The sequence below is a fragment of the Apis cerana genome, linkage group LG13, assembly GCF_029169275.1.
Source record: "Apis cerana isolate GH-2021 linkage group LG13, AcerK_1.0, whole genome shotgun sequence".
Lineage (NCBI taxonomy): Eukaryota > Metazoa > Arthropoda > Insecta > Hymenoptera > Apidae > Apis > Apis cerana.
The window spans coordinates 10,872,751-10,895,720 of NC_083864.1; the positions used below are offsets into that span (position 1 = coordinate 10,872,751).

At 28.7% G+C, this 22,970-nt stretch overlaps 1 protein-coding gene across 19 annotated transcripts in view; it reads right to left on the reverse strand.

The window, feature by feature from the left end:
* Nucleotides 1–1,774: 1,774 nt before the first annotated feature.
* Nucleotides 1,775–22,970, reverse strand: part of LOC108004027 (echinoderm microtubule-associated protein-like 2) — a 36,240-nt gene continuing 15,044 nt past the window's right edge. The window contains exons 1-18 of one of the 19 annotated variants that reach the window (XM_017066663.3): nucleotides 21,939–22,468; nucleotides 17,230–17,664; nucleotides 16,464–16,694; nucleotides 14,977–15,133; nucleotides 14,686–14,799; nucleotides 13,525–13,653; nucleotides 12,512–12,580; nucleotides 8,574–8,879; nucleotides 8,296–8,368; nucleotides 7,711–7,917; nucleotides 6,847–7,084; nucleotides 6,420–6,577; nucleotides 5,774–6,031; nucleotides 5,324–5,461; nucleotides 4,891–5,007; nucleotides 2,955–3,042; nucleotides 2,333–2,559; nucleotides 1,775–1,937 (exon numbers count right to left, since the gene is read on the reverse strand). In XM_017066663.3, coding sequence (XP_016922152.1) covers nucleotides 1,809–1,937; nucleotides 2,333–2,559; nucleotides 2,955–3,042; nucleotides 4,891–5,007; nucleotides 5,324–5,461; nucleotides 5,774–6,031; nucleotides 6,420–6,577; nucleotides 6,847–7,084; nucleotides 7,711–7,917; nucleotides 8,296–8,368; nucleotides 8,574–8,879; nucleotides 12,512–12,580; nucleotides 13,525–13,653; nucleotides 14,686–14,799; nucleotides 14,977–15,133; nucleotides 16,464–16,694; nucleotides 17,230–17,281 — 2,691 coding nt within the window. In that variant the 5' untranslated portion in view covers nucleotides 17,282–17,664; nucleotides 21,939–22,468 and the 3' untranslated portion in view covers nucleotides 1,775–1,808. Of the gene's footprint in view, nucleotides 1,938–2,332; nucleotides 2,560–2,954; nucleotides 3,043–4,890; nucleotides 5,008–5,323; nucleotides 5,462–5,773; nucleotides 6,032–6,419; nucleotides 6,578–6,846; nucleotides 7,085–7,710; nucleotides 7,918–8,295; nucleotides 8,369–8,573; nucleotides 8,880–12,511; nucleotides 12,581–13,524; nucleotides 13,654–14,685; nucleotides 14,800–14,976; nucleotides 15,134–16,463; nucleotides 16,695–17,229; nucleotides 17,872–18,730; nucleotides 18,834–21,938; nucleotides 22,469–22,970 lie in introns of those variants that run through there. The other 18 variants (XM_017066666.3, XM_062084152.1, XM_017066664.3 and 15 more) reach the window with 18 other exon arrangements.

Here is a 22,970-nt window from a genome sequence, read left to right on the forward strand (position 1 = left end):
TCACATTTTCATAATTGCAAGTTTGGTGAATATAAAAGGTATTTCATAATTTTTTTTTTTAATTGAGAAGTTAATTTTTCATTATTCGTTCACGTTCTATAAATGCAGTATACAATCGATATTTTTATGTATAAACTTTTATATTTGTTTTGGCCTCTAGGTGTAAAAATGACTTTCCAAAGATATCCCACGAGTACAATAATACTCTGTAAAAGTGAAAAATTATGATTTAAAATTCTAAAAATTGGAAAAATTTCTATTCACACGGGGAGAAAAAAAAATTATTTGTTCACAGATCAATTATTAAACTGAGATCTATTTAAAAATTTGTTTAAACAGAGAAGAGAAAAAAATGATAAAAGAGAAAAGAGTAATAAAAAATAACGGATGTATTAACGAATTCGAATCTGAACCACATTGCGAACAATAAATAAAAGGAATAAAAATTCTAATATAAAATATAAAACAAAAATTTGTATATTTATTATATAGCCCTAAGTGAAAACAAATTTACAGCTATATGTAAGTAATACATGAGAAAAGATCAAATTAAATTGAAAATTTATTAGGTAACTTGATAAGAAATCAGGAGCAAAGTATATTTTAACCTTCGTTCTTCATCGACGTATTCTTATGCACATTTTTAGAAATATTACATCAGAAGTATTAAATTTGCGTTATAGAAATATTATATTTCTAGAAAATATTAATATATAGTAATTTATAAATATTCAAATATAAACACATTATAATTTCCTGGTAAAATAAAATATAATTTCAATTGTTTTTGCAATTAATCCTAAAATATTCCGTTGATATGTAACATCGTTCACATAATTTATTAATTATCTTTTTAAATTTCTTTCACTATTTCAAATTACATGCTCTACATTCGATCTATTTCCGTTTTTATGATTTCAAACACAGTTTAAAGACTCGTACTATATTATCCAATTTCGATTAATTTATAGTGGAACGAAATATACATATTTTTAATCAAAATTGAACGCAATCTATTCACGAAGAAAATTTAATCTGTGAGTGTGAATTGAAAATTAGAAGAGAAAGAAAAAAAACAGAAGATACTTACATATTACACTACACAGATGATATTTATCTTTCTATAGATACGAGCAATTGATGCAATCGTAATCTAATTTTTTATATTACGATATTAATTATATACGAAAGTAAATATTTCTCTAAAGCTGTGCAGCTTATTTTTTTTTTTTTTTTTTACGTGAAAAACAGCATAGTGCGTTTCGTCGGTGATTAATTAGATAAAGAACACAGAAATATATAGATTCAGCGTTTGGACGTTTGAAAAATAGTTGCGAAATATGTAAAAGACACTTCGTTATGTTATTAATAGCTGTTAAAGTAAGTTGTATAAAGTAAGTTTATCTGTCGCCATCTATCGTGAATACAAGATTTCGCTAAATTTTTCTCATTTTCTCTTCTTCTCCTTTTTTTTAATTTTCTTTTCTTGAAGCAAAAATTACGAAGATCGTTCTACATCTATGAAATTACATGACATTCAGTCATTTTAATTCGCAAAGGACACTTAAACGGTAAAATTTAGCTAATATTTCATTAACCGTATTCAGTATTTTCTCTTTCAATCGAGATTTCTCTTCTAAATAATTAGTTTATTCGTTATCGATTCTTGTCTTGTTTTTAAATAAGAATCGCATATTTCTTTTTAACGAATCGTATGTACCACTAAATTCAGAAGAGCATTCGCTTCATATTTTTATCGCTTCTGTATCTTTCATTTTGTTTTTCAGTTATATAATTATATAATAGAATTAATAGTTTACGATCCATTGAAGAACGCTTGTATCACTTCCACCTGTGGAAATTAGTCGAGTGTCGTCTTGAAGGAACGAAACGTTCGTAACGTGACTTGAATGACCACCGTATGCGTGACATAAAGACTGGAATAAAGAAATTATTTGTTATCATATATCATATATTTATAATAACACATACGTATTTTATTTTTTTCATTTTTCTCAAAAATATAATTGTAAAATTATGATTATCTTTCCAATCTTATTAACTGCAAATATTTATAAATAGTTTATTTTTTATAGAATATGGGTATAAAAATGTGAATAAAAAATAAATAAAAAAAATATAGAATTATATATTTTTTATATTTATCATTTAACCATATTCAATCAATGAGAATTAATTTTATTCATGTTATATTTTTTACAAATTTTTAAATTTCATTTTCTCGAGAACTCAAATGCAATTCAACGTAAATGTTTTCGTTATTCTTGATATTTTATTTTAACTTTCTAATAACGTTAATTTAAAGCATTACCTTTGGTTGACAAGCAGGATAAGAGAATAACTTTACTTTTCCGAAATCATCTCCGGTTGCGAGCAATTTCGAATCACTGCTTCGCGTGCAATTATTTACGTCTGTACCATCGGCACCTTCGGGCCATATTCCAATCGTTTCGAATGATATTACACAGGTATGACTTGCCCATTCCATGTCCCTCATTATCGATGATTGTGGAATCTGACGACAGACTCCGGGATTCCCTAAAATATTATATAAAATTTTATTTATATGCTTTTCTTATGTATCTTTTGAATCAATTTTTTGTTATTAACATTTAACGAAATATCACGCAAAACGATGTTTTAATGTGATTTTAATTTTTTTAATAGTTAAAAAAAATATTTAAAAATTAAATTCGTTTATTTTAATTATTTTAATTCGTCATAATATAATAATGAAATTTAATATAGGCAAAAGTAAAATAAAATAGATGTTTTTTTCAGTAATAAAAAAATCAAAAAAATAAAATAAAATTTCATCTATTTTTTATCTAATGTTTTATTTACAATCTCCTATTAAATTTCTTGAATAATTTAATATGAACAGCACATGATGTGGCAAAAGACGTTAAAAGAATATGGAACTCTTTACTTACAATATAATACCTCATAATCGCCGCTATTGCTACGTAAATATTGACCATCTGCTGACCAGTCCAAATGAGTTATAAAACTGGAATGTCCCTGAAACAAATTTTCATCGTTTAAACATAGAAAAAAATATTCCTCGCTTCTATCTTCTAAATGCCTCGCAAATAAAAAAAAATTATGTCAATGGCTCCCTTGAAAGCAACTAAATAGAGTTGGCCCAGTTTACAGGCCATTACTATGGAAAGAGTGTCAACAATTGGTGCAAACAATGACTACCGTGCGTGCTCGCGGTAAGCAATTTTTAAACAGAAATGTCTGCTCATATGTGACTATGAATAGCTATGATAATATTGCATCACTTATAAAGACATTACATTCGTCGCGTTGATGATAAATTTTAAAGATTTTTCATAATAATTTTAAATACATATATCAGAATAATAAAAAAATTATCAATTTTACATATAATATGAAATAATTTCATTGATTGCACATCTAATACAATAATAAAAAAAACCAAAGTTAAAAAAATGTATATAATTCTTTGTAATTCTTCTAAAGTTAAATTAATAATTTTTATTATTGTAATTATTTTGCCTTGCTCTAATAATTTTCTTTTTCACAAATTATTGAAAAAAGAATATATTAAAAAATAAATAAAAATAAAATAATAAAAATTGATATTTACTGTTTTTCATCGAAAATTTAAAAAATTTGTTACAATATTAATATATAATTTATTCTAAAGAATTGCATTTACAAATGTAATAATAAATGTGAAAATCTGTCATAAAAATTCATTGAGAAATCTATTAGACGCAAAAAATCGTTATAATTATTATTATAAGAAATATTTTATATATTTTAAATTCGTATTTTTATCGATTATATAGATATAAAATTAAATTATTTTTTATAAAATTTTCAATAATTTATAATGTAATGTCTCTATTTCATTTTTGATCAACTAAAAACATGTCTTACACCACGTCTGCGTATCCGCTTTGGCTAGAAATCAAGAAATAATATATGTAATAATTTGTGGTTCTAATCGTTTGTGAATTTTACTAGTCTGAATTCTGAAAATTTTAAATACATTTTGTTTTAATAATGTAATATTGTAATCAATGAAAATATATTTATACACATATATATTTGTTCATAAATGAAATATCTTTCTCTTAAACAAACGAATGACGAATAATGAAACATTTACAATGATTGGATATGATTATAAATTAATTTACTATATATACTCATTTAAAAAAATAAAAAATGATCCTTCCATAAATATATATTCTTTTAAAAGAATAAAATAAATTATTTTTTAATTACTTAACATCGATATACGTATGTATATTCATATTATTGCATGCTCATCAATAAAAATAAATATATGTATGTAATAATAATATTATCTGAACATATAAAACATGGAAGACTATCACGAAATGAAAATATACAAATGACTATAGATCAAATTTTATGATGCATAAAAGCAATTTGTACAGCGTCCAATTTTAAATCTTTAATTATCAATAGACATTCAATATTGATTAGTATCTATGTGTAATTTTATATTTCTTTTTCAAATATCAATAATCATAAATATATACAAGGATATAAACAACAACATAAATAATTTCTCAAAGAAATTACTTATATATGATTATACATACATTTAATAATAAATAACTATTAAAAAATATTACATAAAGCATTTTAAATAATTTAAATAATAAAATAAAAGATATATTTATATTACATATTAAATTAAGATTATATATTTAAAAAAGAATTTATCATATATATATATATAATATATATATATATATATAATTATGTCTATACATACGTATTAATTTTTAATTTTTACATGATAATATTTCTTTTGGTTCAATTATTATTAATTTTAAAAATTTATAATAAAAATAATCTTACCATACATCGTCCAACTCGACTATATTTAATAGCATCTTCATTAACTTGATAAATATAAATATAGTTATCTCTGGAACCCAATGCTAATAGAGTACCATCTGGTGAAAATCGAACGACCTGAAATTAAATTATAAAGTTAATTTCATCAATGGAATAAAGATTCTTATAACTTTTTAAATTTAGTTTTAAATATTTGAATAAAAATATGAAAAGAAAATAAAATATTTAATATATTTGATAAAACTTTCTTAAAATTTATTTTATAAGTATTTTTTTTAATCAATGTATACAATTTTTACAATATATATGTATATATATATATATGTATATATATATATATGTATATAGAGGGAGAAAAAGAAAAATATTTATTGATATATAATATCATATATAATTGCATAAAAAATTATTTTTATCTGAATTAACAATTTACCTGAATAGGTTCTGAACCATCACTATGATGAGTATATAATTCTCGCGTTTCACTATCGATTGCTAACCATTTTCCAGAAGTGCATCCGACCACCATAACATTACCATCTGGTGAGAATCCGATGCTCTGTGCTTGTTCCTAAATAAATGAAGATTTTGTTTAATTACTACACGAAATTGTAATTTTATGTTATTTTCCACAATTTGAATTATGAAATAGAATGTACTACTTTATAAAGTATTAAATAGTCATTAAAGTATATGATTACGATTTAATTGATTTTATGTTATTTCGAATCATTATTTGTTTCAAATTTTGTATAATGTTTTCGATAAATGTAAAATATTTCTCAATTAAAGTATAATCTGAGTATATTAAATACTCGCACTATTCATTTACTACATGCTATATTAAAAAATAAATATTTATATTATAATAATTTATACTAACCCCAATATCTTTACTCCAAACAACAGTGTGACTGAGACTATCCCACATTTGTAATAATCTATCGTGACCTGCTGTTGCAAATTGAGGTAGAGTTGGATGAGCAGCGAGCCCCCAAACCTCTTCAGCGTGACCTAACATGGCTGGATTGAATCCCATTCCTACATCACCGACTAAAATGCAATTCCTCGTTGTTCCTATCAGCAATTGCGAACCTCTGCCTTCCGCGAGTGTTCGAATTCCACCGAAATGATCTTCAATCTGTTAAATATAAAACGTATTATTATTAGAAAAATGTTTTTTCATTTATTTCTATATATATATCTTTCGTTTTCTAAGTTCTAAGTAAAAAAAAAAAGATAATTTTTAATCAATTATTATGTTTATCCTTCACACATTTCAACGTCTCATCTTTGCATCTCATCAATGATCAATTCCAATTTCTAAATAGACACTAATAATCATTTTTCTTTTATTCTTGGAACGAACATTTCCAAGAAAAATATTTAGGTGATTATTTAGGCCTTTATAAACTATATATACGTATATACATGGCGAACACTATGATCGATCTATTATGATCGATCGTTATTAAAAAAAAATTATTTATCATTATTTTATATTATATATTCTGATTGATTCTGCTTACTTGTGCTTCTTCTCCTGTTAAGTTTAAAGATTCGTCGAAATACAAAATTTTGCCATCTTTGCCACCACCGGTGACGATAAAACCATCTTTCAGAACACAAATTGAAAATATCGATCCTTCGTGAACGTTCCTCACTATTTTAGAAATTGTGTTTGTTCCTGTAAATAAAATATTTTAATTACAAATATTATTCTTTTACCTTAATAATCTCGAATACGATATTAATTCAAATGTTGAAATGACGTCAAAACAAAACAAATAACAACGATCCGGATAAATTTAGAAATTGTAATGTATTAAAGTTTAGTTTTCAATTGTCAAGTAAAAAAAAAAAAAAAAAATTAAATACAGATACTCAACACGTGAGAATTGGAAGGAAAAAATCGAAATCTTAATTTCACTAATACGATTTTTCTTTTTATTTTACCTCTGCCCCAAACAATGATGTTACCGTTGCTATCACCGGTAAGAACATCACCGTTTTGATTAAACGCTACACAGGTGACGTATCTTGGTTTTTCTCTGCTCTCGAAAATCCCCATCCGCTTGTACAGCATACCACCATTATCGAGGGACCAAAAAGACAGGTGTCCTTTCCCACAGGACACGATCTGGTTCCGTTCCAGCGGATGCCACTCCGCGCATACCACCGTGTCCACTGAGCACTGCAATTGACCATCGTCGTTCATTGAATGGACCGGTTCCGGTTTCGCACATTCACGAATCCGTATGTGTTTCTTTGTGACCCAAACTATATATTTTCTATTCTTTCTTGCACATTTATGATTCCGCTAATATATAATATTCTTGGAAATGAATCGATACCGTACAATACGTCGACCTTGATACGTGTATTTATCTTCTATATAGAAACGACGATATTATTTAATATATCGATATACAATAATATAATACAAAATTTCAATTTTATATAAATACAACTCTTCGAAATATGGAAAATAATTAATTTGAATATAATAAAATTGCAAGAAATTTAAAACAAGTGTAAAAAATAAATATTTTTTTATCTATTTATTATATATATATATTATATATTAAAAATTTTTGAAATTGCTGATACGAAAAAATATATATCTACTATTTTCAGATTTTTACGATCATAATAAATTTTAACAATTGCTTTATGCAGAATAATATTTGAGTTATCGGAATTTATAGCGAATGATAAGAATGAAAGAATGAGAAATAGTAACTATACGTTTCCTATAATCTATAGGTTTAAACTAAAACTAATTAATTGCGACAATTGTATCAGCGAATTGGAACATACCTTTGTTTCAGTTATCTTGGTACCTCGTTCTCCTTTCTGCCAATCCCAGATCGAGATATTGTGATCAGAGGTCTCGTCGATCGCACACAAGTAATTTCCACCGTCTGCCTTCGAGAACGAGAGGCAACAAATCGAACCATCGAATTCGCCGTTACCAATCACGCAAAGAGTTGCCAAACTGACCGAATTCCATATCCTTATGTGTGGCTGAAAAAATTTTTACGATTAAGTCCTAAGATATACACGTAGATATGTTACAAATATTTATCAGAGAGTGGAATGAAAAATAATATTAGATCGACAAAAATTAGAAAATAGATAAAAAAAATATCAATGGTAAAATTTGTTATATTTTCGAAATATATTTATCTATCTTGTTCATTTCTACGCTTTGAATCTAATGAAACGAAGTATATCGTATGACATAATAAATCTTAGATTCGTCTAATTGTAATTATAAATGCTCCATTATTTTAATATCAATAACAAATTATTATTTTAGTATCAATAATAAAATTATAAAATCGAAAACGATTTTCATTTTCATCCATCTTCCGATTAATTCTAATTTAATCGCGTTCTTACCATGGCATCTCGCCTATCGGTCCCACATACTTGACCAGTGGCGACTACCATTTTGTTCGGATGAATGGCTATGCTGAAATATATTCAATCAATTATATTCAATAGTGAAAAAGAAAAAAAAAAGCTTAATACTTTTTTTATAATAATAAAAATTTTATAGTATCGATCTAGAGAAAAATACACTTCAACTTTTTAAACGTTGTATTAAAAGAAAAAAAATAAAATTTTCAATAGCGATCTTTCCTTACTATATCGTTGTTAAATCACGATTATCTCACCATTTGATATCGTCCGTATGACCCAGGTAATGCCTCTGGCTGTGCTCCTCCATGTTGTACAATACCACCACAGCTGCGACGAAATAAACGATTTCACCGGTGGGTAGTAGATGCAAATTGCTTCGACAATCCCTGCCTCGGTAACCATACACCCAGTCGAGTTTCAATTTGCTCTGGGGCGGTGTGCTGACTTTGTGAAGGTCGTACGACTCCGTCAAAAGCGTCGGAACGTAGAGGACAACAGGTCGTCCCCGCAGGTACATACGGACGGTATTCTCCTCCTCGTTGTACTGCATGTCTCTCGTGCTGCGAATTTATAAATATCCTGTTTCCTTCTTCAAAGACCGATCTTTTTATCTCTGCGAGCGAAATTTATGCGTTTTTTCATCAATTCTTAACACATTCACGGAAAATCTTGAAACTTTAATCTCCGTCGAATGATTTCTTCGTGGAATATTAAGTCAAAAGACAGTAACGATTTTCTTACGAGTTGCAAATAACAGATTGGGAATCACGTTTTCTCTATAAAAACACTACTATTGATCAACTACTACTTTCATCTTTTACCCGTCACTTGCAATTTGTGCGTCATTTACCACGCAACGATCACTTTATCTATATTTTTAATTATCAGATCAAGGCCGAACTATCGTCTTATCGATTTATTTTACTTTGAATGATGTTACACCTACCGTGTTTAAATGGTAAACCGATTGATAAATTGCAGAACTTTCCGTGACGATCTACTCTCGAAACCGCGAAAGAATGAGTCACTCGTTGCGCGCGTTCGCTTTTATTACCCGACCAGGCATAGTTTTGCGCGTTACCACGTTACGTCATTCTTGCCTTCCTTTCCGTTTCCCCGTCCCAACTCTCCTCATCCGCGATTACGATCAAGGACTGTCTGCCGTTCGAGACGCGATTTACGACTCGCTTGAAAAAACCCGAAATTGCCCATTCCGTGAAAAGAAAAACAGTAGACCGTTTTATTTCTTCTCTCGATTTAGGATACGTTTTTGCGTTAATGGCGACCGTGAATTACTCGGATGTTGAATGAATGCCGGCTGGAGCGAACATTTCATCCAAGCGATATGTGTACAGTCAATCGCGAAAGTATCTTACAAAGAAATTTGATCGATCTGAAAATTTTTGTTTTAATAAAAATTTACGTAAAATAAATAAAATAATTTACATAAAATACGTAACGCGAATATTTGTACAAATTGAAATATTATTCACTCTCGATAATAAATTTTTTCAACCGAATAAAATTTATCTACCAATTTTTATTCCATCAAATTTTTATCTACTTTATATCAAATTAATACCATACCATGCCATCAAAAATTACATAATCCAACTCTTTGCGTGCAAATAAACTTTATAACTAAAAAGTTAAGGAGTATCGAAGCGTATTTAAATACCAAGCGAAAACGGATACGATGAAAATGAATCGGTAAAGCGTGAAGAGGAACTTTGTTTGTTCGCCAATTTTTTACCAACTGTCTATAAGATCCGCTGGTAAACAGCTTGTACCAGGAAACTGGGAATTCACGGTTGTATAACGACAGAAATTGCGATTCACTTTCTTCGGGAATGCAATGGCTCTTTTGTGCGATGAACGACCGTTGTATTCACGTGACTTTCATACCTGTCGCCTTGGAACCTTTCTTAGAAAGTGCTCGAACAGAATTATCCTCGAATATTTATCGCATAGTTATTTTGCGAATGATTCAAGTTTATGGGAAAAGATCGAGATTACATATCGAGATTGATTTAACGATTAAGACATAATATAGGATGAATACAGATTCACAATTATTCGCTATTTGGATTATTTTTAGTACAATGAGTAATTTTTACTCGTTTTATAACATTTTCTCAATTATCGTATCGAATTTATTCAGAATGAAAATGTATCCTGTTTCTTCTACACCCCCTTTTTTGTACGCTACTTTTTGTTATCCTTCGTTCATTTGGTACACGGTGACTTTAACGCGTGGATTCGCGGTACATACCGAATACCGGTTTGCGCTTGTCTCTTCGTTCCCCTGCCATTTAACGGAATTTATGATTATGTCGTCGATCTTTAACCCCTGTAGAAATTACGATTGATTCGACTGCGAAATCTTCTTGCAAATATTTTTAAACAAACATATTCTAAAGTTTGTTTGCACTTACGATTAAAAGAACGTAGCACCGTTATATAATTAAATTTCCATGTTATTTCCAAAGTACTGTCATTTCGAATAAAATTCATTGTCGTTATATCTCGTAATAATAATCTCGTTTAGTTAAAAATATATATACATCATTTTTGCTATATAATTTTCCCTTCAGATTTATCCTCTCAAACTTTTAACTCTACCTTTTCTTTTCCATTATTAAAAATAAATTATCGAGTAGTTTTAATCGCGAATTAAATACGAAATTTCGAAAAATTCTCGAAATTTTGTACGAGATATGTCCACGATATATCATTATTGTATAAAAAAGATAACAACACAGAAAACATGCTATAATGTGCAATACATATACAAGATTGTTACTAAACATTTGCTCATTCGAAAAACAGAAAAGAGATAGTTTCGAGCAAAAAGTACCTGTTAGACTGCGAATTCTCGTGCATACGTGTACTATATTTGTCTACATATATTCATTGAAATATAGAATATTTGTTTTGAGCGTAAAAAAAATCCGCAATCTAATGAATTAATCAATGTGTTAATAATAATTAAAAAAAAAAGAAGGAGGAAAAAAATAAGGATAATAAAAGCTCGAAAACGTTACTCGAAAGATCGTAAGTAGGTTACGGAAGGCTGATCGAGGAGAGATAGGAAGGTGAGCCGCGTTCCAAACAAGGTTTTCCTTTCACGAGCGAAAAAGAAAGCCATGCTCGGGTTAATACGTTCCAACTAGGCGTATACCATTTAAAATTAGAATTTTTTTAATTAGGATACATCTATTCACGGTTCTCGAGCGAATACATAATGTATAATTCACGCTTTTTACCCCGATTCCATTTGACGAAGGTAGGCTCATCGCTAGGAAATCTCGTTCCTCTATCCACGTTCGAGGTCGAACGTTTTATCATAGTAATTAATGGCATGCTATACGAGTTCTATCGTAGTAACGTAAGCTTTATAACTTGCTATGAAGTACGTTAGTATCTCGTTCGTTATTTGGATCGATTGGATGCGCGTTCGTAGATCGGGAGTATCAATCGTTAAACTTTATGCAATATGACATCGATACGTTGCAATCAAATATATATATATTTTTTTAATGTTTAACAAAACGAGTTTCAAAGTATTATCGTTTGATCAAAAGAAAAGTCTAATAGTGTAAAAATGATTCAAATTTACGATACCGCCATAACAGTTACAAGATCCTTTTTATTTTACGTAATCATTAATTTACACGCGATCGACAAATTGGTTTTTTTTTAATCTATAAAAGATTACAACGAATAAACAAACGAATGAACGAAAAACTATTCGTACTTGTTATTACTCACCTGAAAGAAGTTTAAAAAGATGCATTTTATAAGGCAATTGTACACGTGTAACGTGCACGTGGCCGACACGATTACAGCCGATGCACGTGTCGTATTCGTTTCTCTTAACCTTTTCACGATTGACTGGATATGTATATTTTTTTTTAATCTTGTTTTTCGAATTGCATTTCCGTTACAAATAAAAAAAGATTTAGATTTCTCTATACATAAAATTCAGATTCTATTGGTATTAATGCTATCTCTGTTGTCTCGTGAATTCTCGTAACATTAGACAATATTTGTTAATGATTAATTTTTATATTTAATAATCTATATTTAACAACTTGTTAAAAAATTGATAAAAAAAATAATATGCACACATTGCATTCGCGAAAAGGTTAAAGGTTTTCGATGTAAAATACGAAAATGTATCTTTATTTACCCATGTTTCACGTTGTTCAGCGCCGGGGGCTTGAAGAGGTTGAACAGAGACTTGGTGGAGGCTGACAATCTATAATGAACGAAAATGCAAACGAAAACCATGCGGTGCTGAACGGAGTGAGAGAAGTTAGAGAAAAAGTGAAAAATAAATAAATAAACGAATAAAGAACACGTAAAAAAGGATGAAGTAAACAAAGTGACGAGCCGTACGTGCTTTTTTTTTTCCTTTTTTTTCCATGGACCATTTGCGCTTTCTCGCCTGCGATGCGATGAGAAGAATTATCCACTTCCGGTAACCGATTCTCTCGATTCAGTTACCACCAAAGGGAAGCTCGGACGAATGGAAAACAAACGGGAGATGGTTATATGCTTTCCACGATTAATGAGCTGTGAAGCGAATTCACGTCGCGAGACATAATCGATAGTCCGTTGCTCCGTCAATGTTGCTCGCTAGACGCCTCTTTCATTCCAACCTTACCGTCAAAATTATTAATTTAAATAATAATGAATTTCCATCCATCCAGAAGTAAAACTTTCGAGAATGGGAACCCGTGTATAAATACTATGTGTCTTTATTCGTTTGTAAGTTTGTAAGGATTTCTTTTCGATCGATATATTTTTACCATCGAAATTAAAAAAAACTAAACTTTCATAGCTGTAAGATTGAGAACAAATCGTTAGTTTTAAAAGCAAAAAAGAAACAAAGTCTCTCCAAGACTCTAATAATCGGTCACCGTGACCGACTTCAACTCGCTTTCAGAGAACATTGCACTCTAATAATTCCACAAACTTGACGAGAAGGTGTTTCCTATTTTTATTCGTGCTCTGGTATTCGCTTTCATTCATCGAAGGATTAAAAAAAAACGCATACGACCGTCACGCAACGTAGTAGTAAAACGTTCAAGGAAGCGAAAAAAGAAAGGTGCGCTTGGACAAGGGTTAAAATCGAGTCGAGTCCTCGAGTAAATAAGAGGAAAGCAAGCAAATGTGCATTCACTCGTTAATATCGCTTACCTGCCACCCACGAGTTGCGAATTGCTTCCCTGATTTTGCGGGGAATGCGTAAAATCCCCTGTGGACGACCACCGTTTCGCCCTTCTTAAGCTGCTTTGGGGTGGCCCGTTTGATCTTGCTGTCGGTGATCTATCGAATAACAGGATTAATGCGTGACAGGAAATCACAATTACCTTCGGTTGCGAATTTGTCCCATCGTCCACGGGATTCCGATTCGATTTGTCGCATTAAACGACATTTTTCCACCCTCCCACTGCCATCACACGTGACATTTTACAATTTTCACGCGAAATTCACATTTTCACGATACGATAAAGATGTCATATGATTCCATGATTTTCTATTACTCACATTCTCTGTTACTCTATTTAAATATACTATACTTTGAATTTATTTCTTTTAACGGAATAAAATTTATTCGTACAAATTAATTGAAAATTCCTAACAGATTTTTAAAATTTAATTCGAACGATTAAATCAAAGTTAGGTTAAAATTTTTTATTACTTTTTAACAATGATGATTGTCAACAATGTTTTACGCTAGTTAATAATTTAAATAGAAATTTTATTAATTAACGTCAATATATAAAATTTTATTCCTATCTTGTGCATAATTCCTTTTTTTAATTTTCATGCTGTAAGTATAAAGAAATTATTAAGAAATAATTTCTTTATACTTAAAATAAATTATTAAGAAATAACGATGCAAGTATAACGAATAATAATAAAAATATATCATTTATATAAATATATTTAACTATGGAGATTTTACTATAACCAAATATATAATACTAAAAGAGAATAAGATTTCTCAATTCGTATTATATCTAAAGTACAAAATTGATCTCCGATATAATATTAAATCTAAATCATAATTCAATTACAAACACATGAGCACGAGCACAAGCGAAAATTACGAGTTCTAAATACAGACGTGTTAATTATATTATATTCGTTAGCATGCATATCTAAAAAAGAAAAATGATACATTTAAGTTTCAATCTCATGGAAGAGTATTTATTTCTTATAACGTAGAAAAAGTATCATTTTCCATCGCATTTATCTACTCTCTATATAAAAGAAAAACTATTTATTTTACTCGATTTTTTGTTAAAAAAGGAGGAAAAATATAGTAAGTGAATTAATTTAATTTTCGAGTACCTGGCTACTGGCAGTGGTGTGGCTCTAGGACTTGGCGATGGCACCGGGGAAACACTACTACTACTGGGACTGTCCGAATGTAAAGAACCCGTCGATTGATAATGAACTGACCTTCTGAAAGTTAATTAATCGTTAATTTTTTTTTGGATGGAAAAAATAAAGAAAAAAAAGATAGAGAAAAACGATCGACAGTTATAATATTAACCAATTTCGACAATAGTAATATATATTATAAGTATAAAAATAAATTAATTCGAAAAAGCGCGATCAACAGAGAAAAAAACGATATACCTTTGAGGAAGTTGAGAGGAATGAGTGTAACTGACTGGCCTCCGTGGACTGGAAATCGAATCTCGAACATCTTGAGAAGATCCCGAGGATGATGAATTCCTCAAGCAACCAGTTTGACGTAAACGTACATCTTTCGCTGGTGTTGAATTTTGATTACCTAATAACATACAATTTTAATAAGATTAATATTGCATACGGTTGCATAACCGTATTTTTAATATCATTTCAATAGATCTTGTTCTAATTATTTATATATAATTCTAAGTTTTATCTCTTAAAACATTTAAATAATGGGAAAGAAGAAAGATCGAGTAAGATCTTTATGGTTATCGATTAAGGCCGGTTCATGTATTTTTCACCGATACATTATCATCGAAATAAACTGAACTATCCGTGAATTATGCGCGATACCGTTTTAAACCTTTTCAGATACCGATGTTATAAACGTTCGTTTCAAAAGTGTACGTTCTGGTTGGCAGGAACTGGAATAGTATCTCGGAATAGATAGAACTGCAATTGCCCGATGAAATTGCCTCGCGAATGGCGAACGAAACGAAACGGAACGTGACCCTAAGCAGTGTGGCGTGTTAACAGGTAAACCCGATGAACTTTGTTTCAAATGGGCTCAGCCTCGTCAGGCTTCTCTACCTATTTGTGATTCGCGACATAGCTTTTGCTATATGCCACCATAGCTTTTGTAACGATTTCCGTCCAAACTTGCGTTTTGAAAATTTATAATATCATTTTCTTCTGCTCCACGCTTCCACGTTTCAAGCTTCGTAATTGCCCCAATCAAATTGGCAAGGATCAATCTCAAACAATTTCCATTATTTTCTTACTCTAAAGAAATAATTTAATTTTTCCTTCTATTATTTCTAAAGTTTATCCGATATTTAATATTTATACAATTCAAATATTTTATATATTTGATAATTCTATACACGTTCTAGACCATAATACGTTCATCTTTATTGGTTTTTCTACTTTTGTTCCGTCGCGTCGTATCGAGAATCAATAATGGCTCAGCCCTGTTCCACGCGAAAGTAATAAAAGATCAAATACTAATTATTCCATCTGATTGACGTATTCAACTTTGCACGATTTGCCACGCCTCGAGTTTTCGTTATTTCAAATACGGGTCACGAACAGATATCATTTATAAAGCAAAGCAGAAGATATCGATCAAAGGAAATTTTATTTATTCCACTATAATCTATCGAGTGTTCAGTTTTTATTCTCGAAACTTTTGCACGACAATTATGATATTATTTATATTCTAAAACTTTCTGAAACTTATCGTTCATCCTTTCTGTCAAGATTTTTTCCTCTAATTTCTCTAATTTCCGAAAACATTGTAATAAAAATACCTTATCACACCTTCGATAAGAATTTGCTTGCCAATGAAAGGCAAGTTGAATATATTAGTAACTCGCGATTTTAAGCATACAAAATAATCGGTAAGGATCGTGATTCTGGCTTGTACTTACTCCTAAGCGATACGTGCCCGTTTCTTAAGGGCGAGGACACCATTCTCTCGTTTCTCCTCTCGTTCCTCTCATCCTCCCTTTTTTCGCGTCCTTCCAACAGTGCGATCCGCCTTAACGCGTCCGCGAGAGTAGCGCGAAGACAAACTATCTCGTCCCTTTGCGCCAAGGATTGCCTCTCGAGATCCGCGACTCGGCCCAACAGGGATCCGGTCTCGCACTCCAACATCTCGTCTGTAAAAGGGAATTCTCGTTCATCGGATCGAACATCGGAGGACAATCGTTATCGCTTCGCCAATTTTATACAATTTTTCCTCTTTCCATAAATATATTTTGTCAATCTATAAACATCGTTGTATTTTCTCTTTTATCAGTTTTGTGCAATTCTGCGCGATAACAACTAATGATTGTTTTAAACTTTTCGTTTCAATACTTTGCAATTTAACCATTATATCTGCTCGAATATGTCCATAGGAAAATAAATAACTTATTTTTTCCTGTTATTTTCATTTATAAAAAAATATTATAATCACAGAAAATTGAGACAGATATTATTAAATGATTATTAAAAAATGATCTATTGAAACTCTCTGCTTTTTCATCTTTTACTTCTATCTATGCATATAACATTGGTTTATAATTTGTAATTAAACATCGAGTATGTAATATATTTTTTCAATGAAACGTGTACAATTTGATACACGAAAAATAATAAACAAATAATAAATAATAAAACATTGTAAATTTTGTCCTTTTATATAATACTCACGCCACGCCTGCTCCGCTTCATCGATGGTGTCCATCGTGTCCGGCGTGGACATTGCGATTAACCCCTTACGGTGACCCCGACGTATTAATACGTTATTCAATTGAACTGATTAACAAGCGCAAACAGAGCCAATATGCTGTCTCGACTATACGTCCTCTCCACTGAGTCACTTTTCTTTCGAAACGCGAAACAACCACGCCAATGCTTCATCGGACGGATAATCAATTAATAAACACATTGTTGATTATCATAGACAAAAAATTAATTGACGATTTTAATCATTTTCCCAATGATGGATACTAGTTTTTTTTTTTTCATATTTCCAACAGTCTTTTATGAATTCATTATGCATTGAACCAATTGATCTTTTTACAACCTTTATCTCGTCCCACTGTTTCATATATTTCGATTGATCGATTTATCATCGTTTATCTCCTGATTGAACAATTCAATATATAAGATGGACCACATCTATCATGACCACTTCAATTATTTTCATTTCAGGTTATAATTTTTTTTCTTTCATAAATAAATCTTCGAGATAATAATATTTGAATTTTTTAAATTTAAAAAAAAAAAAAATAAATTTCTATTTAAACGATTATTTTCAATATTGTCGTGCGTCGAAGCGAACTCGAGTAGCTGAAAATCCATATTAATCACGTCAAAAAAGATTTAATTCGTGAAAATAATTGTAACGATCGTATCAAATAATACATTCGCAACTAATATATATTCATTGGAATCATGGGATATGTTGTTAATATTAGATAACGATGTTTATGCTCATACAAATTTTAGATATATATGTAGATATTTTCTCATCATAGAAATAAAAGGAAAATCTTATTATTTAGTCGAAATTATATTAATATAATTTATTCTTATGAATTGCAAATATGATTATTAATAATTATTTCGAATAAATGCAACTTTGAAATATGAGAAAAAAGAATCTTGAATCGAATAAGTTAACAAATGAGGCTTAAAATCAACTTATTAATTTAAAATCTTAAAGGATCGCGTTTAAAATTAATTAATGCTGAAACGAGATTTCAGCATTTAAAAAAAAATTATTTAGTTAATAATTTTTATATAAAATTAATAAGATAAAATTTGTATAATAAACTTAATTTATTATACGTATTATATATAAAATCCGATTATATTTCGATATTATTTTCGATCTCTTACTTATTATAGTACACTATAATTACAAATTTCTATTATTTTTTATTATTTTTAATTTTCTAAATTTGACATTTCGAAAGAAATGAAAAAGAGAAAATAGTTACGGATACATTAAGAAAAGATGTTTGTTTTTTTCGTGACAATATTATTAAGAAAGAATATACAAGGGAATCGTCTCACGGAGTTTACAACGTACGTACCTACACATTTAGTCCGATTATATGCAAATCATTTTGTAACGTACAATTATTTAATAACCCACTTCCCATAATTTGAACATAAATTGGTAACAGCAAAGTGTTCCATTTACCTTGATAAAAAAGATATTATTAAGATTATTGAGATAATGTGTTAATAATTATAGTTTTTACATTTATCCATTCATTTATATATGCCATAGAAAAAAAGTTTTCGTAATCTTTTAAAATAGATTAGATAAAATAGATTTTTGATGTTATCGCTACGTTCGAATTCAGAGGTCAACGTTACACTCTCTTATTTCGATTATTACTTATTACGAGAATTTCATAAACCGATACTAATTGACGAACGAACCATGAAACACGATCTTGAAATTATTTGCGTGACGTGATACGCCATGAATCGAATAATAATTGAATAATAATGATCACGAATCGAATGTCGAAAATCGCGATCAACGGTTTGGATCAATTATTGCCAATAAACGGGGCGCAATTAACGCGACGGAAAGTGAGTTCAGAGAACGAACGCGACGCGAATCGAGCAATCCAAGTTGGGGAAGAGTTGACATCGTCTCTAAAACGTGAATATTCATTGAAAGTGAAACGTGCGCAAACCCGTTACGAATCGCGAACAATTCGTACACACAATTCTCATCAACTATTTCGTGTTCGAAACGCTAACTTCTCGATATTTTTTCTTTTTATTATATACATGTATCTAACTTTAATAATTTCATTTATATATTATTCCATCTTTTATATGAATGCTTTTTTTATACTATATTTTAATATTTGAATAATTGGATTTTCAAGTTATAATCTTTATTAAATATAAATTTTCGATAAAACTTTCTCTCTTTCTCTCTCTCTCTCTCTCTTCTCTTCTTTTCTCTACAATAATTCATAACGATTCATAACAAAATCTTTATTTTATGTTATGAATATAGCATCTTTCCATTAAATTATCAATAACGTAATAAAATAAAATATTTATATTATCATGTTGTAATATTATAATACGATAATAGATATTATAATGCAAAAATATAAAAATAATCGATTATTTTTAATTACGAAACGTGAATCGTTAAAACATCGTTCAGAATGCATGACTCTGCGATTTCAAAAACGATCTTCGATAATGGATAACTAAATATGAAGAGAAACGGAAAAATACATTCGAATTGATTAGTTCTTTATAGTAGGATTTACGTAATCTACCCAGAAAATGAAAAATTAAAAAATAATAGAAAAAAAAAAAATTAAAAATTTCAAATCGATAGGATTGTTTCTATACGAATTTTATATAATTTATTACATAAATGATATATAAAATAATGAGAAAAAAATTTGATTTCTCGTAATAATTAATAATGTAGAACAATATAAAATATTTTAATACTATTTTAATACTATTTTATGTATATTAAATATTTCAAAGATATTGTATAAATAATGTAGTTTAATTAAATTGAAAAAAATACTATTAATAATTATTTGATATTTATGATATTTATTATATATGGTTTTCATCTTTTTTTATTCTGTCATTAAAAGAAATGTAAAATATTGCAAATATTGTAACACGCCAATTTTTTTCAATAATTTCACTTCACTTTTCAAAAATATTATTAATAGTTTTAAATACTATTAAAACAACAATTACTAATAATGCTAACAATTATTAGTCATATCTTTCAAAATATATTAATTATTTATACAAATATATGTACAATGTACAGAATTATTAATATATATTAATTACTCGTGCAATATTTATATACAATACTTATCGCAGAAAATTTTGCCCTTGATATAATTTAGATTAATTTTAATTAATATAAGAAAAGCGTCAAGTATAAGTATTATTCTCGTTGTGATAGATTAATAATTTTTTAACAAAATGTATATTTTCGTCACCAGACATATAAATAGAATATCGGCATTATATAAATCTACGTATCTTTGAGAGATACGAAAAAACATTTAACGTTCCTTCTTTTTAACGAGATAAGCACCGAATGAGTTACAATAAAATATCAAATAACTATAGTAAGTTGCATTAAATATTTAAAAGTTTAGTTATATTCGATACTTTTCGTTCAAAAAAATATTTATACACGATATGATTTTATTGCAAAAATAAATATAGAACAGATTACAATTTTTTTTCTTTTTTTTGTTTTTTTTAAAGACAACTATATGATTTGAAATATTGTTTTGAATCGTTGTAATCAATAATCGGTAAGAAATAATAATAAATTAATCACTAGTGGAAAAAAATGTAATTTAATTAACAACTTTTGTTATTGTGTAAAAATATAGAGATGAAGAAGTCATAATTGAAGAAATGATTAAATCAATTGTAAAATTTATTAATATTAAATTTTCTTAACGAAACGTATTATTCGATAATGTATAATTTATTTTATATTCAAAGATTATTATTATAGAAGAAAGGATTATTATTATAGGATTATTATATAGAATTATTATTATAGAAGAAAGGAAAGAAACAATATTTATTACATTGAAATAAATAAAAAATTATTAAGAATTAATTATTATATTAATTTCATCAACGATAAAATATTTTATAGTATATTTCACGTGTTAAAATTCTTACAAATTTTACACATTTTAATTTCTAATTCATCATATCATTCGAAATTTTCATTCGAAATATCATTGATCGATAGAACAAACGATAAATAATTAAACGCAAATAGAATCACTCATTGTTTCCAAAACAAGAAATTATTTGTTGTCAAACGTTTTCAAAATTTGCACAAACATCGAAATGGATATTTAAGATCGACATTTTGAAACCATATAATAATATAAACTAATTCTTGTTATTTACGAGATAATTCGTGATCAAATATTGTTTCAAACCTATTCTTATTTATAAAGTTGACACGTTTTTACACGAGTTATCCTAATATCGCACTAAGAAAGAAAGAAAGAAGAACGAGAAATATTTAAACAATCCTTTAAACGTTAAAGTTTAATCTTTGAACGTGTATCGCACAAGTGACATAAATTTTTTATATTTATTGGATCATTTTACGATATGAATTCATATTATATCATTATTAATATTATTATTATTATTATTATTATTATTATTATTATTATTACTATTATTACTATGATTAACTATCATTTTATTATTATATTATTATTTTATATATATATAAAACTTTCATATTGTTATTTCTATTATGCAATAATTTTAATCATAATATAAATATGTACACATATGCAACATAAGCACTTAAGGGATGATTAAAAATTCAAAAAAATATTCTCCACCTCATTCTGATTCTCATCTTCGCCAAAATTCTCCCCTCACGTGTAACATCATCATGCACTTTGACAAATAACAAAACTTGGAGAAGAAATCTGCACCGTACACGATGTGAAAAAAAAAATATGCGACCGGAGCATAAACGATTCACTTTATATTCGATTATTTACGATTAATCGTGATTAATCGCCTATAACTATAACTAAACTTATAACGTGGCATATCCCTGCTTGTTCGATATTCGGGGAAAAAATAAAAATCGCTTCGTTTCAACGAAGACACGCGCACATAGAACGTGGAAAGAATCGGGTTGGATCGGGTCAAAGCGAAAGGGCTTTGCACTTTCCCTCGAAAGTAGTTTTCACGACACCGACGTTTTCATCGCGGGACCGTGTAACACGTGTGTTTTCCGTACGGCCGCCCCAACGTTACTGCCAGCCCGAGAGTACAGCTGCTTAGCCGCGATCAATACGTTCTAGATACTCCAGATGATCCAGATGACTCGACTACGCTACGCGAACCATTGACTGGGGTCACGATAAGCACACGATATATCCTATACATATACATATACCGATTATTCTTTCTGCCTTCACCGATTTGCTTTTATTTTTTCGCACGATAAATGTACGATACTCCATTTTTTTTTAAATAAATCTTTTTTTTAAATAGATAAACCATTAATTTATATTATAGTACAATTAAAAATTCAAAATATTTTTCTCCTTTTTTATTTTCGAAAAAATTTTTCAAGCTTATGATGAAATCCATTCAATATGACTTTTTCCTTTAAAAAACTTTATCAAAGAATTTAGATTAAAGATGCTATTGTGTTCATAAATCTAATATTTTTTTATTTCTTTTTTATTAATAGCCCAATAGATAAATAGGATCAATTTTCTTCCATTAATATCAACGTATCAATTTTTTTTAATTTTGTTGTTTTTATTATATTTCTTTATCTATTATTTCACAATTGCAATTATTTATTTCCATTCCACTTTTCTTAAAGAGAACATATAACAAAAACACAATAA